The 18476-nt window shown below is 44.7% G+C and overlaps 1 protein-coding gene across 2 annotated transcripts in view; it reads left to right on the top strand.

The window, feature by feature from the left end:
• The window catches only part of LOC115570944 (PH and SEC7 domain-containing protein 1-like), an 80073-nt gene that overhangs the window by 8350 nt on the left and 53247 nt on the right, over positions 1 to 18476 (top strand). Inside the window, exons 1-2 of one of the 2 annotated variants that reach the window (XM_030399785.1) lie at positions 4940 to 5280; positions 15247 to 17675. In XM_030399785.1, the coding sequence (XP_030255645.1) occupies positions 15543 to 17675 (2133 nt within the window). In that variant the 5' untranslated portion in view covers positions 4940 to 5280; positions 15247 to 15542. Of the gene's footprint in view, positions 1 to 4939; positions 5281 to 15246; positions 17676 to 18476 lie in introns of those variants that run through there. The other variant, XM_030399786.1, reaches the window with a different exon arrangement.

The following is an 18476-nucleotide window of genomic DNA, read 5'->3' on the forward strand; positions in this document are numbered from 1 at the left end:
ATACTTGAAGCCTGTGTCATGACAAGCGGTGTCATTCCCAAAAACCTATCAACTCAGTCAAACTTTGATTTGAGGGTCTGTTGCACTTACGAGGTGAGTCTCTTGAGTCTCCGAAGGCCGTTTTGGATGATCGAACGAGGAGAAAGTTATGGCTGTGAAGGCCAAAGTTTATCAGTGGTTGTAAATCTGAGAGGAAATCCTGTGTCTCACGGCCAGACACCCTGACATTAGACGTCGCTGAGATAAACAAGCGAAGCGACTTATCAGAGACAGAGCGCGCTCTCATTAAGTCGCAGGAGAGCTAAAGTGATTAACCATTTAAGGTTTATATTTTTAAAAGGTTAAAGGACTTCACCGGGAATGTATGACAGTAACATGGTATCCACAACATGCATCTCTTCAGACAGAGTTTTATGGAGCCAGAACGGTGACTTTAAAATTTGGCATCCAAAAAAAAGAATTGGCATTGAAAACAAAGCCAGTACTGAAAAAAGAAACATTGTCATTGAAACATTTGTATTGAAAACAGTTGTATTGGCATTGAAACAAGTATTGGCACTGAAAAAAGAAAGTAATTCAAATAATTCAAGTCCGAAAATCTTATCATTTTATTTTATTGGGATTTTTTTGTATTTTTCAATGACAATCTTCAGATTTTTTCTTCATGTCACTTTTTTTTCAGTGACAGATGTTTTTTACAATGTCAGTTTTTTTTCAGTGTCACTGATTTCAGTTTCAACTTTCTGTCACTGTTTTGGCATCGAGAGGGAGGGGTCTGAGGGGAGGGGCAAGTAGAGCGTGGTTTGCATATCATTTAAGAAGGTAATGGCAGCAGCCTGCGGGAAGGCGGGGCTGGACGGTCCAGCCATAATACACCATTTTAGGGCCCGTGTGCCAGACGTCTCTGGGCAGCACAGAGTCCAACTACCTCGCAGCCTTTTCTTCAAGCTCTCTCCTGATGTGCCCAAGTCTCTGTGTATCTGGTTCTGTCCTGGAGCTCCCGAGCTTCGGTCTCTATATGCGTATGGAGTGTGGTAGTAGTACCGGGGCGCCGAGCACGGAGCATTAGCCACAGTTAGCATAACAGTAGAGCAGCCCTTTGCTCCGAGCCGGGGCTGCAGCGCCGACAGCAGCCCTCCGTCTGCTCCCCGAGCTCTGTGCCACCGCACCGCTGCACACGCATACAGAGACCGGACAATAAAGGAGAGTGCTTGGAGAAAAGTCAGTCAGTTATGAAAATATGTGTCTGTAACTTGATTACAGCCGTCTGTTGTACTTTACTATGAACCACAGTAGCACAATCACAGCTGACTTTACCCGCATACTGACTTGAGTTTATTCGCTTCGACTCAAAAGAGTCATTGTAGGAATAGTGATATTATTCACATGAACTGAGTTTATAGGAGAGCTCTGGTCTGCAGTCTCCGGTAGCAGTGCGGTGTTACAGAGCTCGGGGAGCAGACGGAGCGCTGCAGTCGGCGCTGCAGCCCCGGCTCGGAGCTACACAGCTGGGGCTAATGCTCGTTAGCTCCGTGCTACTACCACACTCCATACGCATATAGAACCTCCCGAGCTCCGGTCTCTGGTAGCGGTGCGGTGGCACAGAGCTCGGAGATCAGACCAGAGCGCTGCTGTCGGCGCTGCAGCCCCAGTTCGGAGCAACAGGCTGTTCTACTGTTGTGCTAACTGTGGCTAATGCTCCGTGCTCGGCGCCCCGGTACTACTACTACACTCCATATGCATGTAGAGACCGAAGCTCGGCAGCTCCGGGACAGAACCAGCTACACAGAGACTTGGACACATCAGGAGAGAGCTTGAAGAAAAGTCCGCGAGGTAGTTGGACTCTGTGTTGCCCAGAGACAGCCGGCGGTATTATGGCTGGACCGTCCAGCCCCGCCTTCCCGCAGGCTGCTGCCATTACCTTCTCAAATGATATGCAAACCACGCTCTACTTGCCCCTCCCCTCAGGCCCCTCCCTCTCGACGCCAAAACAGTGACAGAAAGTTGAAACTGAAAATCAGTGACACTGAAAAAAAACTGACATTGTAAAAAAAATCTGTCACTGAAAAAAAAGCGACATGAAGAAAAAATCTGAAGATTGTCATTGAAAAATACAAAAAAAATCCCAATAAAATAAAATGATAAGATTTTCGGATTTGAATTATTTGAATTACTTTCTTTTTTCAGTGCCAATACTTGTTTCAATGCCAATACAACTGTTTTCAATACAAATGTTTCAATGACAATGTTTCCTTTTTCAGTACTGGTTTTGTTTTCAATGCCAATTTTTTTTTTGGATGCCAAATTTTAAAGTCACTGTTCTGACTCCATAGGGTTTTATCTTTTTCTTGAAATGGTGTCAAAAAACTGCAACACAGGGAAATATAATTGTTTTCCTCTCAGTCGATTCTCGCTTTGCAACTTTTTTGGAGCTCATCTTTCGCGATTTACGGCGATAACACAGGTGCAGTTCTATTACTGCGGCTTTAACCATAACTTTTGCTTGAAATTGGTCATAAACACAACATTGTGTGTGGAAACCTTCAATAAATCAGCGAGCGAGCAACGTTTTATCCTCTTTAAACAACCCCTGTAGCAGTTTTAGCACCTGAGTGTGGATGTTGAGTCAACGCGTTCTTTCATATGAAGATAAAACGGAGCGACGAAGTGTTTTGTTCACTCGAGGCCTCCGTGCTTCTCTTTAATATTTCAGTGGAGTGAGAGCGAGCATTCCCTGCTCCTTCCCTCTGATGTTTTCTATAAGAGGTTCTTGATAAGTCACAGCGGACACGTCACTCATCTCTCTCCGTCTCCCTTAATGAAACTTTTTAATGTATCATCCGTCATATAGCATCTCCTCCAGCCGCATTAAGGGAGAGCTATTATGTTAAGCTTTATGCTCTATTGAATCATTTAAAAACCTGCACAAAACACACAAAGAACAAACAGTGACTTCATGTGCTGAATATAGATGTTACACATCATGGCCAAAAATATGTGGATGCCCGGAAACACCTACCACCATAAAAAGCTTTGAGTGTAAAGTTGATTGTTAGAAATGTTATGTTCCTTATGGGATTTTGGCATTGAAAAAACAATTGATGAGAAATGACACTGAAACAATTTCCACAGTGTGAACAGTTAAGTCTACTCAGAGTGGTGAAGTCTGTCATCCTAAAACCAAGAAATCTGTTCGCACTGTTGCACATCCAGTTCCCTCATTTCAAAGTCCGTGAGTTTCTTTAATTGTTTGCTGGTTAAATACATAAAATAAGGTCTATAGTTACCTCATGCTGAATATATTTGCACGTTACACATCAGTAAATGTCACGCAATTTAACAATAAAGTGCATATGTGTCTTAAAGGGATAGATCATGTTTTTTGAAGTGGGGTCATAAAAAATACATATCTATAGTCGATCTGTTCCCTACCGTAATCACCGATCAGCGCAGCCTCAGTTTGGAGAAGTAGAGAGCCGCTCCAGCCCAGACGCTCAGCTTTGTACTGCAGTGAACGGGGTCCAGCAAAAAAGCTAAATTAACCACCGAAAACAAGGCTAACCTAAAAAAAATTTAAAAATTAAAAATTCACACCGCTTTACATTGCCGTCAGACCGCGCTTTCTTTTGGCACTACATAACGGCAGAACCTCCGTATCCCTATGCACTAGCGTAATTTGGCAACAGCTGATCTGCGAGCGGCGGAATACAGCGCGAGGCCCAGTTGCTGGACGAGAGGTTTACTTTCGATAAAAACTAAACTTAACTCTCCGTATCCTTCCACATTAGCGCTTATGCGTAGGGATACGGGGGTTCTGCGGTTGAGAAAATGTAGTGCCAAACGAAAGCGCGGTCTGACGGCGATGTAAAGCGGTGTGAATTTTACCTATACAACTTACACTTGAACTGATGTAAACATTTTTAGGTAGGGAACAGATCGACTATAGATATGTACTTTATATGACCCCACTTCAAAAAACCCGAACTATCCCTTTAAAAACAGCGGTTGCTAACAAGTGGCTAAATGAGACTGCAGAGGTTGTCGGGGAAATTAAACGTAATCACAGTGAACACGGAGACTCGTCGACTCACTGTCCTTCAAAGGCCGACTTTAGTTACAAACTATTCTAACTTTAACTTTACAACTTGTACATTGATCCAATTAAAGAAAACCTGTATAATAATCGTGAAGTTAGATGCTTAGTAGTGGTGCTCTTTAAGTCGTGTGGCCGCGATGTCGTCTGTTTATTGTCTAACATTAGCTTTTTATTGTTAGAGATTTAATTTACGCTTTCAAAATCACAAAAGTGGACTTCATCTGTGCAGATTATCCCACTGAACGAAACGTGTAAGTATCAAAAATGTGTGTTTGCCACAGAGATTATTTGCAGTGATAATCCAAAACCTAGTCAAAATAATCTTACAGGCTTTTTGTTGATGGAACCAGGATGATGCTAACTACAGGGTTAACCTACAGAAATACATCATCAGTACGCCACTCTATAATGATAATAATAATAGTAATTATAAATATAATATACCATATACCATGTTTCTGTTATGGTATTGTGAAAATGCAGCCATACAGCCACGATAATGCTGTTCCAGATGTGGTATTGCGTGTGAAATTGGTAATTTCACATTATATGTCTGAAAAAAAAACAATCGGTACAAATCAGATGAATCCCCAAAACACATTTTTACATCTAACTATATCACATGAAATGGTGCTTCATGGTATTTTAAGTACATCTCTACTGTAGTGACTAGCATGACTTCTTCATTTCCTAATCTTGTCATTCAGCTCTGAAGTGTTTTGGAGGAGGGGTTCACACTTGCTCGAGACGCTGCCGCCCTGCAGATCAGACCACATGTCCGCTTTTCATCCACTCACATCTGCCACTTTTTATTTTGAACCGCGTCCCACATGGAAGGGAGCTCCAATCTTGTATGCATGCCCGGTCGCCTTTAAACAGTCGATGCCTCCCGTCTTGCACGTTTCCCTCCTCGCTGCACCTCCCTCACCAGTGTAACTACTCCACACTGACTCAGCATGCATGTGAAAGGCAGAGGGAAGGGAAGGGGGCAGGGCTAAGAGAAGCTGCTGCCGGGGAGGGAGGCTGGTCGGACAGGTCTTCAGTGCTCTGCTGGAGAAGGAGAGGGAAGGAAGGAGGGAAGATGGGAAGGAAGGAAAGAAGCACTAGCAGAGAGGATGAGACGAGAAAAGCCATGTGGGAGGTGTAAATCCTGTTCGGATGAAGCGGCTGTGAGAGGAGGAGAGGTGAGTGTGAGTGTGAGATGAGAGGAGGAGATGAAAGATCCTGTGTGTGTGTGTGTTGGTGTGTGTTTGTGTGTGTGTCTGTAGTACAAGTGTATCTGCTGGTGTCTCTGGTTTGTGCTGACAGCTCGGGGTCGATCCAGATAAACAACCTCGCAGCTCTGCACGGCGAACCAGAGGATCCAGATGTGGGTGACACGTCGTAACTCTCATGCACCGATGAAGAAAGTGGGGCTCTTTGGTATATTGTGTGTGTTTGTGTGGGTGGGTGAGATTGTGAGTGTGAAGGCATGAATGAGAGAACATGTGCGAGGCTGAGTGAGATGAAGGACCACATATTTCAGTATAATCTAGTTTTGTGTGCGTGTCAGTACATGCACATGCCGTCACTTTTGATCAACAGTGAGCTGCTGTTTATTTGGGCTGGGTGATAATGATGATCGTAATTGGTTTTCAGCTACTTACCGCGTTAGCTTTCTACAAATGTGATTCTGTGCAAACTGTGATACAAAATTGGTTTACTGAGTTTGTTCTTGACTGACATGTGGCATCTGTATTTGACAATCCGAAAATGAGACCAAAAAAATCATCCCTCGCTCTTCAGAATGGATTTAAGATTTTGCTGATATAATGTAGCTTAGTGCAGCACACTGGCTCGCCTCTCCTTTCTGTGCCTCTACCAGCAACGTTATCTGCTTTCTTCGTCAGCGAAACATTTCATAAAGTCAGCCCAAAAAAATGCAACTCGTGTTTAGAATTCTTTCACCTGTCAAACTGTAACAGCAGGATAGCCGCATGTGGAGGAAGCCTGTTGTTAATTATGTAGCTGATCAAAACAAACATTCAACAAACTAGGTGCACTTATAGCCAGATTAACTTTGGTGGCTGTTAACATACCTCCCTGGGTGGACCGCCCAAAAAAAATATATGTGTGGGAAACACTGCGACTGAATAGGTTGATTGCCATCGACTCCAAAAACAACAAGAAAACTATGACGTGTGACCAGGTACAGGCGAACCGGACAGGGTCTTTGTTCACCGTTTGGTTGGGTTTAGGAAAGGCTCATGGTGTGAGATAAATTACGTTAACTATGTCAGTATCGTGAAAGAAACAGTACATACGTAGACTTGCTTAAAATAGCTCACGGATGACTTTTGGTTTTACGTAACTGTGCTTGTTTGTCTTAACGACCAGCCCCATTCTCCACCTTTTGTGAAATGTGTCTCATACAACGTCATTTGACTTCCTCCTTTGCTCCCATCACATTTCTACGGCCACTAGAGGTCGCTTCCTAACAATAAACGTAAACATGCGTCGTACAAAGCTGCTCGCACAGACAGGATATACAGCTGACTTTATATCGAGGACAGGATGGCCTTACTACAACTGTAAACATTGTTTTTACCATTTTACCATGTTGCTGCCTTACGTAACACTGGACGTCAATGCTGTTATGTAACAAACAGCATCACAACCGCCCTGCCATGTTTCAGTTGAATCTCGATGTCTTCTCGTGCGTAACCCATTATTAAGCTGTAGAGGTGAGGAGATAAAGTATGCACAGGTGGACAGACAGGATGACCTGCAACACAACACATCATTGATAACATGTTGAAAAAAACACCAACGTGCTAATCACCCTGCATGTTTAAGATTAAGAAGGTTTAAATATTCCCACACAAGTTTCAGATGTAACTACAGAGAACGAGGCTTCACATGTTCGTTGTTTATTGTAAACATTAACGCAGCCATCCCTCCTGAAGTGCAGCGAGTGGAGGAGTTTTACAGGCTGCAAGGTCATGGCCAACACGGTGCCGATTGAATGCCTCCTCCTCCTTCTCTCCTCCATTAAGCCTCTCTGCATCCTCCTTCTCACACACATACACACTTTTTTATTCCTGTGCATGAGTCAGAGGATTCGTCTCTTTTGTCTGAATGAGTGTTTGAAGCCAGCAGGGAAAGCTGGAGAGCGAGGCAGCCCTCGTGTCAAATGCAAACAAAGTCGTGTTTCTGAGTCAGCATCGACTCTTTAATTCCAGCTCTTCCTCTCTGGTTAATTCAGTGCGGTGGAAGTTCATTGAGGCTGAGCGGGGATATTTTGGGTGTGACAGTGAGCCCTCGGCTGTTTCTTGGAAATTAGTGCGTGCAGGAGGCTGTTCCAAGCAGTGATGTAATATTATATGTGGAGAAATCAATAGCTGCTCTGATTAGCGCGGTGATTTAGGGTTGGTCTCCCATTGACTTCACTCTGAATCTCCTCAGGCTTTAATGCCTTACTACACAACCTGCACAACCTGTCTTGTTGCTGAAATCATAGCTGCTAGTGCAGCAACAAGCCAACTGAGAGCTAATATTAGCATGAGCTCCACCCCCCACCCCCACTGCCGTTGTATCAAGGGAGCTAATTTTAGTGCTGCACAGGCTGCCTGGGGTTTAATTACCTGTCTGATTTGACTCATAAATGCCCAGCAAAACACCCCGACGGAGTTTATCTATACGTGCGCATGTGTGTGTCCTCCTGTTAGCAGTGTGGCCCAGGAGGATGAGTCATCAACCTTGTAGCTGCTGTGGCTTTATGTGTTGTTGTGGAGAGGTGCAGCTCAAGTTGAACATTTTGTCCTTCGGTTAAAGCTCTAATATCGGTTATTTAAACGGCAGCAGTTTGGCCAAAAAGTTACAAATTCTGTCTGAAATAAAGTAAGTGAAACGTAGCTTCTCTCAGAGGCCACACAGAATGTATATGAAATGTTCAAACTGCAGCTCCTGTTCACACTGGCTGCAAAAAGATCCCCACCTAAAGAGATATCAATAAGGATTTTAAGATAAAGGAAAGAAAATCGACAGTGTTTTCAAACTCGTTACCTGCTCACCCTCATGCTGATGGAAAGCCAGTTGAAGTTTCATAGTCCGCAAAACATTTCAGGAGCTTCACAGCAAAACAGTGTTGCAGAGCTCTCATGTGCCTGTCCGCTCTCTCCAGCCCAGAGACGCAGCTGTGAGTCGAACGTGTCGGTGTGTTTAAAGGGGAAAGTGCAGCTGGCAATCTGCTCGCCACCTCTAGCAACGCAGACACATGAGCGCACGTGTATAAATGCTCACTAAAATAAATAATAAAAGCCACCTTATTGCTTTAGCTTAACATCTACAAACTCTAGGGCCACTGAGCCATGAGCTAATTAGCTAATAGTAGCTAGCTACAGCCAAAGATAGCTAGCAAAGAGCCACTGTCTGTAACTCTGGTGATATGCTGCCCTTTCTATTTTTGGAGCTACCTTTAAATTCTTGCCATATTCTGCAAAAATTCCATCTTTATTGATGTACCTGCGTCTAATTAAAATAATTTTAACGACTTTACACATTCTGAGATAATTAGATTAATAACAAAATGTGATGTGAAGTGCTCAAATATTGACTTCATGTCATATACAGTGTGCAGTATGCTTTCAGAGTCCGGAGAAGGTTCCTGGTAGCTTACTGTAAAAGATTAGCAGCCTCATGTGATGGAAGTGTTATACTGTAAATCAAGCAGAGGATGGCAGGTGGTGAGTGGTAATGGTCTGTTTCTATTGTTACTCCTGGCACGGCAGCGACGGTCCACCAGAACTGCTGCCAAGCTGGACGGTGGTCAGAAAACTGGGCACTCAGTAACACTGCAGCACAATTAGTATCGATCAGTGTGGATTATAGGATGGATCCAGAGAGAAGGCAGAGTTTAGGTTTAATGTAAACATCTTCAGATCCATTCGCTCATATTTCTCCTCAAGATCTTAACAATCTAGCAAATGAAAACCAACGACTTCTGTGCTTTTGTGTCTTGCCTCGACTGACTTGGAAGGTTAAATGTAAATAAAAACACGACAGTAAAGCAAAGTTGGCAGAATATTTTACTTGGCCTTGAGCAGTCACTGCAGGTGTTTCTTTTCAGGCTGCATTCACCCCAAATAACCTTCAGCAATAAGGTAGAACAGCCTGTGTGTCGCCTGAGAGGCAAAACCCAGGGCATAGTAACAGAACCACACCTACTGCAGCGGTAATGACTGAAGGTGACTCAGGTGAGTTTATCAACATGTTTATCAACTCTGCAGAGGTGGAATGTCACCAAGTACATTAGCTCAAGTACAGGTGCTTGTACTTTAAGGGAGTATTACTGCAGTGCATTCTGGGTTTTGTAGGTTTTCTACATTTTGAGCAAAAGAGAATAAACAGACGTTTTCCTGTTTTCTCAGGTCATGTAGGCAACAATTCCACATACATGTTGCTGATAATACGTGCATACTTTTGCTTAAATGTATTTCATGGAACTGGCACAATCCATATAAAATTTAAAGGTCCTTGTAGCTGCTTAACGTAAGATTTAAAATGTAAATGCTGTTCCTGAACGCACCACAAAGACAGTTAATTGTTGAGTCTCATTCCCAGGATGTCAAATAGCCACATTTTGGGTCAGTGAAGCGTCCCGAGCGGCAACAAAGAGATAAACTAAGAAAATCCAGGCAGGGTCTCTGCTGATATGAGACATTCCAGTCTCCCACCCCGTCTCTCTCCGTCTTCTTATGTCTTTTACGTGGTATCGTCTCGCTGTGTTTGCAGTGTGTGATGCACACTGATAGGTTGAAATCAGTCTTTTGATGTCGAGGAATAAATGTAATCCATATTTCCCCTCAAAATTTAATTAACGAGCCTGTTTTGAAAATGTAAGGAAGAGAAAGTAAAGATATTTGTGTTCAAATGTAGGGAGAAAAAAGTCAGAAGTAAAGTACAGATACCTGAAAAAGTACAGTTATGAAGTATTTGTACACTCTTGACTACATCACTCATCAGATTGAAATATTCAACATGTCTTCTTCGTACATTTATGCACATTTTCGAAAAAGATCTGGCATCTTAGGGAACTTCGGCGTCATCACTAGAATTTAAACTAGGCTTTAAATCTGACCTTTTGTGATTTTAGTGGAACTGACCCTTTACGCCGCCTCTCTGCTGCAGGAGAAGAGGTGTTACGTTACATCTGCAGTCGTGTGTTTCTAACATGGACCTTCCTGTAACTCTACACTGCCTCTGCTGCCTGCTCAGCTCTCTCCCTCACACACATGACTCTCCCATCCTGCTTCTCTTCACCGTCTGTCTCTCTCTTTCTCTCTCTGCTGCTTCTCTTCCCTCACCCGTCTTTATCTCGCCCGCTCCCATCAACATCTGTCTCACATGATGAATCAGTGGATCAAAGGGAGCACCGACGCAGCTCAGGCTCATCAGCTCTCTCCAGAATCGATACAGAGTTCCTCTCTCGGTGGTGACAAAGATGCCAAATCATATCTAAGAATAATATCCCGTGGATCGCTCCCTCCATCAGCTCCGTCACGTTTACGAGCGCGTCCACGTGAGGACATTTTCTTATTGATTTCTTTCCAAACTTAAACTCCAAAGCAACAGAAACGGGTTAAAGTTCCTCTTTTCCGTCCTATTTCGGTCTGCAAACAACAAAACTGTGCATCACAGCCAACATTTCCCCCAGAATACAGAACAGACACTGTGGTTCCACTTCTACAGTCTCCTGCACTGTTTGAATACAGACTAACGCAGGATTGATCTTTTTTATCTACATATTTGTAGTTTTTTGTAGTCAGACAATGAATTAAGTAAGACAAAGTGATTTGACTGCAGTTTATAGATGTGACGGATGCACGTGCAGCTACATCGAGGCGTAGAACTTATCCAATTTTATGATTGCAGAACGTTTGTGACCTAGAAAAGGACGGACCACACCGGAAAATTATCAAAATAAATATGAGAAAGAATAAGGAGTTAGAGTCGTTACAAGTGGCAATATTAATGTGCATCAACATGCGTCTCCACGTGCATCTTGAGTGACCAATTATATTCAGATCTCACATCCCCCGCTCTATAAATATAAATGAGTAACATATGCCGAATTTACAAAAAGGCCCAAATACGTAAGAATTAATCTTAGACTGTGTTTCACAAAATGTATAAAGTTTCTCCTAACTGAATAACTCTCAAAACTGAGAGATTTTTAATGGAGTCTGGTGACAAAGACATAGCCTTTGTTAGTCATTAGTTAATATATTCGTAAAATGTGACATGTTCATCATCTATGCTAATTGTCTAAATTAGTAATTGCTAAATTTTGGCACTTAACACCCACCTCAAACATCGAGTTGAGTAAGAAGTGCAATATTAACCTCTGTGCAGCCATGTTGGGCAACCACTGTTGTTTTTGCATTTAATGCCAAATTTACCAGCTTTACCAGAGCAACTCTGAATATGGTCTCAGCAATCAGATCTCCTGTATCTACAGCCGTCTACTTGTGATTAAATCATCCAAGATGGAAGTTAGCTCCAGGTGTAAACAGGGCCAAAGAATCTAAACTTTAAACTGGAGCCAGATTAATGTAGAAATCCTCCTTCTTATTAGTGACAAAGATGACAAATTAAATCTCCTCAGCAGCTCAGTGGCTTCATCCTTTAATCACCTCTGTCACATTCAGGACGCAGCTGAGGAGCCTGGTCGTCTTCCTCACACCTTCAGGAAACAATGGGACTCCGTGGAGCCTCCAACAACTGGACAAAGGCCTGTTTTGTGAATGGTGTAACTGTGGGAACGGCGGCTCAGAGGTGTGAAAGTGAGGGAAAGACAGAGGGTGACAAACGGAGAGGCAGGAAGAGTGTTTTGGCTGATTAAAGACAGAGCAAGAGAAACTTTTTTTATTTTCAGGTTGAAGATCTTTTTTGCCCACAGTTGAAGAGAACAAAGTCTTGTTGCTGCGGCTGCACGTGGAGAGAGGCCTGGTGGGATAATTAAGAGCCAAGAGGAGAATTTGTAACGCTGACAAGGTGGCGAGCCGCTGAGATTGAGATTGGTCCGTCTGAAGCGAGGGCAGAAACATCAGCCGGGGGTCAAGGAGGGAAATCTGGCCTGCGTGCCAAGTCGCTCACAAGTTCTCTTTGTTCTGTCAACTTCAATATCCAACAGACACGTTCTCTCCCACTGCTACCATAAGGCAACTCCAATCTGTCGCTGCTGGCAGCCGCTCTGAGTTCACCGTCCCCGATTGAGTGACTTTTTATTCCACAACAGAGATCTGTTGTCTGCGGCGTTGTTGGCGGGGGAAAGTCGTTCTGCATGAGCGCTAAACAGAAGGGCGACAATTGGAAAGAATTCAGCTGGGCCGAGTTGAGTAACCGCCGTGGGAATCAGCTCGACAAAGAGAGAAAGCGGCTCGAGCGGTAAAAGTTTGGTTTTCGGCGGATGACGCGGTTTGACAGATGTGAGTTGGAACGAGGCGCACAGGAAGTCCTCGTTATCGCGCTGCATCAATGTGACAACTATTGCTAAAATAAAAGCAGATCAGATCAGGCTAATCTGATTCTCCGCGCTTCGTTTAAGCTTCTCTCACAATCACAAACTCAATGCCTCAAATAGATTCATTTGTGACTGAATCCTGAGCGGACAATTGTCTCATGCAGGGTTTGGATAAAGCTCCGTCACCGGGCCTTATCGATGGTGAGTCAGAGAGCAGCGGAGGACGGGAGGGATAATTTCCTGCTTCCTCTGCCGGCAGGATGAGCTCATGTTCTCTCTGACACCCAGAAACAGCCCCTCACCTCACTGCAGAACCACGGAGAGACAGCAAGGGACGACACCTGCAAGAGACTCAAAAACTGCCTGTTTAAAAAATAGAGAAAAAGCTCACGACTCACAGCGTTCATGAGCTTTGAGTCAAAATTAAAATGGATAAGCTTTCTAATAGGGGAGTAATGATACAGCGATCCAGATCAATATATATCGATTCAACGATCAACAAAGTGAAAACATTGTTTCATATTGCTGCCATCGTAAAGATACGCCTTTATTTTGAAATTCCCATAGCAGGTCTGCCTCACTGTTCTCTCTGCCTTTTTTAAAAAATAGATTTTTTCTCTTTCTATCTTTTTATTCCTTTTCCTGTTCTTAATCTCCTAAGTTTCTATTTCCTTCAATGTTTTTCTGACTTTCTTTTATCACTCTTATATGTTTATTTATTTTCTTTTATTCTTTTTTACTGTTATTAATCTGTTTATCTGTTTTTAATTCATCTGACATGATGTTGTCTTCTTATCATCCTTTATTGATTTTATTCTTTCGTGTATCTCTTTTACTTGTAGTGACTTTTTGCGTTTTACATTTGGCTTCCTTGTTTCAACTTTGTTTTCTTTGTTTGGTTTGACTGTTAAAGCACTCTGTAAACTTTAACTTTAAGTTTATTATTTTTAGTAGTAGTACTTCTGGCTCCAAAAAATCAAAGATGGTGTTGGATGTAATACTGAATTCAAGGCTTAAAACAGTCGTCTACTAGCCAGTAGGTGATATAAAGGTGGGTTTATAACACCAAAACTTCAATGTCTTTTGAAGACACATTTTCAGTTTATGATCATGTCAGGTTCCATGATGAACATCTTCTCGAGGCCTTTATGAAACCACTCAGCGGGTCAGTGAATAAAAGACGAAGCATCTGCAGACGTTCAGAACAGGGTTTAAATTTGAGATCATTCAGTTAAAATGAACAAAACAAAGCAGATTGTTGGTGTCTGAGCTGAACATGGAGTCAAAACATCATTAACTGAATGTCTGGATCTGACAAATTGATCAAGTCAAGCACACCGCCAACGCCGAGGTAAAGTATTAAGCGACTCCACCTTGTCGGTGTGCTTTCAACATTTACAGTTAAACCCATTTAAAACACCTGAGGGTTGAAAAGTCTGACGCTGTAGATGAAGTCTTGTGATTCTGTCAATAATCTGGACAAACCTGTTGTGTGTTCAACTGACGTGAACTGAACGATAATTAAGTTCAACATATTTTGCGGTAACAGCGGCCTAAAGAACGCAGAACAAAGTTTTGGCGCGTACTTTAGCATGATGTTAATTAAAAGTAATAAGGTTTAACGTGCTGTAATCGTCTGAAATGAGGCTGTTTACCTTCTGTCTCCCTCGAGGCACTCAAACCACTGCTGCTTGGCTAGCTGCGGCGTTTTGTTCTGGCAGAGACGCTGTTGTTACTCAGCTCAAAGATATGAGATTTAATTACTATTATTTATTTTCTTATGAATCAATTAACGCGTCACACAGCCTCCGTTTGTCTTATTTATGGGACATTAAGAAACAGGCTGGCAGCAGAGCGATATGTTCTCAGGTCCGCAGTTTGAGAACAGGCTGTAGACGTTAATGGAATCGGACCGGTGATGTGATTTATTTTAAATTCCGACAAATCACCGGTCAGTCTCACGTACGCCTTGTCACGGTGAAGCAAAGACGATGAACCCAAATGCTGAATATCTCCTCCTGTCTTATCAAACATTGTCTTTTGTCCCTCTTCTCTCCTTGTGTTCATGAATCAGCGCCTCCTTGTGCATTAAGGACTAAATATTTTGCCGCACACTACGTATTAGCGTGCTGGAAACTGTATTTGAGACAATAAAGACATTCTGTTCTATTCTAATTAGGTTACTTACAGTATGTATCTCAAGAACGTACGTATGATTCGTATGTACGAACACGACATAACTTAATCAAGTAATTAAGTTTGAAAGATCTCACGGTTGACAAGGTTGCAATGCATTTGTTCGACCCAACCATCCAACCCGACCTCCTCACAGTCCTGACTTTGTCGCTCTTTATACTGCTTCACTTGATTTCCTCCTCCTTCGCCATAATACATAACTATGGCCACTAGAGGACACAGCAGAGAGGGTTTTTTTTCCTTATTTTGTCAGGTCTTGGTCTTCTCCTACGCTCCTGTCGATCCTCAGATGTGCCAAAGCTGCACTATGTGACAAGAACAGTAATCTGATACAACATAACAGCAGTCGTCTGCTTGCATCACAGATACTGGAATGTCCTGTGCGTGTCTTGTGTCATTTGAGGATCCGACGGTAACACCTCCTCCTCCTCTTCCTCTCTGTCATTCACAGGTATGAAGAGTAGCGAGCGGTTGGAGGCGTCCCACGGGCATGTTTGTCCTCTGGCCGTGCAGCCCGTGTGTCTCTGCTCTGCACACAGACGCTCTGGGAGGCAGAAGAAAGACCGTCTAAAAATAAACTGACACCCACCACCAGCAGAAAAACAAAAAACCAAACCAACAAATAAAAGACGAGGACAAAGACGAGGGTGTTTTCGGTCTCTTTTCACCCTGTCTGTCTGTCTCTCTCTCTCTCTCCCCCTGTTCCATTTCTGTTTCTGTGTCCTCATTTTGGCCTGAGAGGAGGTCATGTCCCAGTCTGGAAAAGTCCTTCATTTGTATGTGGAAGTGAGGTCTGCCCCAGATCAGAAGGGAGGGAAAGAGGCATTCGGAGACGAAGGGATTGCTCAGGGGCATTCGGTTCAGGACAGTCCTGCGGAGCTCCTGTCTCAGCTAGCGAACCAGACCGCCACAAAGCCCTCTGCGGCTCACCGTCTGGTCCAGGACTGCACACACAGCCAGTCTCCTTCGAGAAACACAGTCAGCTTTCAGCTCCAGCAAGCCAGCAGCTCCCCATCAGTGTCTAAACGTTGGAGTTCACCCTGTAATGAAGCCAGCCACAGTCCGCCAATGAGCTCCTCTCGAAAGGTCGTTCTCCCTTACACACCTCCCAGCTGTCGAAGGTTTAAGGAGGAGCTCAGCGATGGTAAACGGTCTGTGGTCACCTTCAGTTACGTTGAGAAGTCCAATGTGAAGACTTTAGACAGTCCGCGCATCTCAGAGAGAGGGTCCAGAGAGGACAGATCGACCCCGTCACACATTCGTAAAAGACTCAGCGACCCGGTTTGGTTTGGAAGTCCCGATTCATCGTGCAGCTCCAGTCCAAAGCTGACTTTCCGATCTCCAGGAAGTCACCAGCAGACGTTCTCCCCCGGCCTTCGCCAAACACCCTTAGACCCCATCGGCAGGGCAGCTACCCAGCGGGCTGTAGAGGAGTTCGGCTCGCCTTTACTGAGGATTAAACTCGCCCACGCACTTGAGCACACCTCATCGGCACGCTACAGCCAACAGCCGCGCTGTCAGTCCTGGGCTGGGTCTCCCGTTCAGCGTCAGAACTTCTGCGTAAACCCCAAAGACCACTTCGCAGAGAGGAGCCAGGCTGTTTGTGGGCTGCCTCGGAGCCCAGCGTCAGACCAGCTATCCTCCCAGTCCAGACAGTCCCAGAGTCCTCTTCACTGGTCAGGAGAGGACAGAGCGATGGCAGGCAGTCCAGCCGTAAAAAGACACGTTTACAGGAGCTGCAACAGGAGCACTTCACCACAGGGAGCAATCCTACAACTTGGCAATAACATAATCGAGGGCTTGAACCAGTTAAGTGACAGTAAATCCTCCTCTCCGGCTCATAGCCCTGAGGTCGCCCGCAGGCTCGCAGAGGAGGCCACTAAAGTTTCTACTATTTTAACAGAGGCGAGAAGGTCCTCATTGCACAATGCTTTAGGTGAGTCCGAAGGGATCTCAAACTCCGGAGAATTTCACGATTCAACCAATGCACAACAGTCTAAGCAAACGCTCAAGATGAACATCCCTTTAAACGACCAACACACGCCAGCAACCGACAACACAGACTGTCACCAGCCCGAGAACTCTCTCCTGCAGTCGCACTCGCTTGAGACAAACTCTCATAATAATTGCGAATCGCACCAGGAAGATTGCGTTCAGCATCACAGCTCCATTTCATCAGCGGCTCAGAGTTCCCCCGCCATCCCTTCACGTGTCCTCCGTCCATCTCATCCTCCCACTGAGCTCAGCTCCCCCATGAGGGACCCCAGGCTATTCCAAGCAGAGCTCCGAGCACCGGATACCCCGACTCTGCATCGCCGGCAGCTCCCGCGGTACACCAGAGACTCGTGGCCCCCGGGCCCGGACAAGAGAGGAGACCTGAGCTGTTTTGAGAGAGGGGACTGCACAGAGCTTGCTCGCAGGCTCTTTATCAATCAGAGCGTTGAAGAGGCGCCAGTCAGCTGGACGTCCAGGCAGCAGTGGGGGAGTCAGGTGGAGAGCAGCCAGAGTCCAGAGCCGAAAACTTCCGATGGTCAGTCTGGTCAGCGTCGCAGGCCGCTCAGTCCCACAGCGCAGCAGAAACGGGCCGAGCAGCGGAGGAGAGAGATCCTGCTGCTGGGCCCAGTGGCTCTGGACTCTGCAGAGGAGGACGAGGGTTGTGATGACGAGGAGGAACAAGGCGATGAGATGGAGCAGCAGCCACACCTGCAGAGGGTGGAGGAGCCTCAAGAGGCGGAGCAGAATGGAGCGATGGGAGGGTCGTCCTCGCGGAGCTCCAGTGGGGTGACGGGCAGCTTGGGGGACAGAGACTGTGTGTCCCCGGAGTCCAGTCAGTCCAGCCACCAGAGCAACGAGACCGGGGCCGCCACCTCAGGAATACAGGTGAGCACTCGACTACAGATGACACTTAATACTTTAACACATTTTGATACTTATAACTGCACAGTTTGATGCAGAATTTGATGAAAAAAATCTCATGTCTTTGTGTTAAAGGGACAGTGTGTAACGATTTAAGTAATTTATTAACTCAAATCAAAGTCTTCGTTCATAAGTCGTAAGTCCTCATTGGTGTACAATTACCTCTGCCAACAATCTGACTTATCCTCCTGAGCGAAGAATTACCTATCTGAATAAACATAGCACGGGCAAGCTCTATGGAAGCCGCCATGTCTTTCCGGTTTTAAAAAAACTACGGACTGCCGAGAGGGACACAAAGCACCACGTGGTACTACGTAGTAAGGCTAAACGCGTTTTCGCTCAGAGCCAGCTTGACTGCGGAACTGAAGGGGAGCTCAGCGAAAGCGCTCGTCAATAACAATAACAATAACTAACTACATCTTTACCTCATTACTTGAATCAGTAGAAATACTTGACGCTGTTGGGAAAGAGTCCATATTTTGGAAAATGAGTTTCTTGTCCGTCAGGGCCACCGTAGCATCCGGAATGTCTCCAACGTCTTCAGAACGGGAGGGGTGAGCAAAGGAGTGTTGCAATGTAGAACCTCACAGCTAGATGGCGCTAAATACTTGATATATTACACACTGTCCCTTTAAGTATGGAGCTCAAAGCAGTTAGCCTAGCCTAGCATAAAGACTGGATATCGTTGGATACAGTTAGCTTAGCGCTCTCCAAACATCTAAAATCTATCCGGTAACACCGATATTCCCTATTTTTGGTTATAGA

This window comes from Sparus aurata, chromosome 20, assembly GCF_900880675.1.
Source record: "Sparus aurata chromosome 20, fSpaAur1.1, whole genome shotgun sequence".
Classification (NCBI taxonomy): domain Eukaryota; kingdom Metazoa; phylum Chordata; class Actinopteri; order Spariformes; family Sparidae; genus Sparus; species Sparus aurata.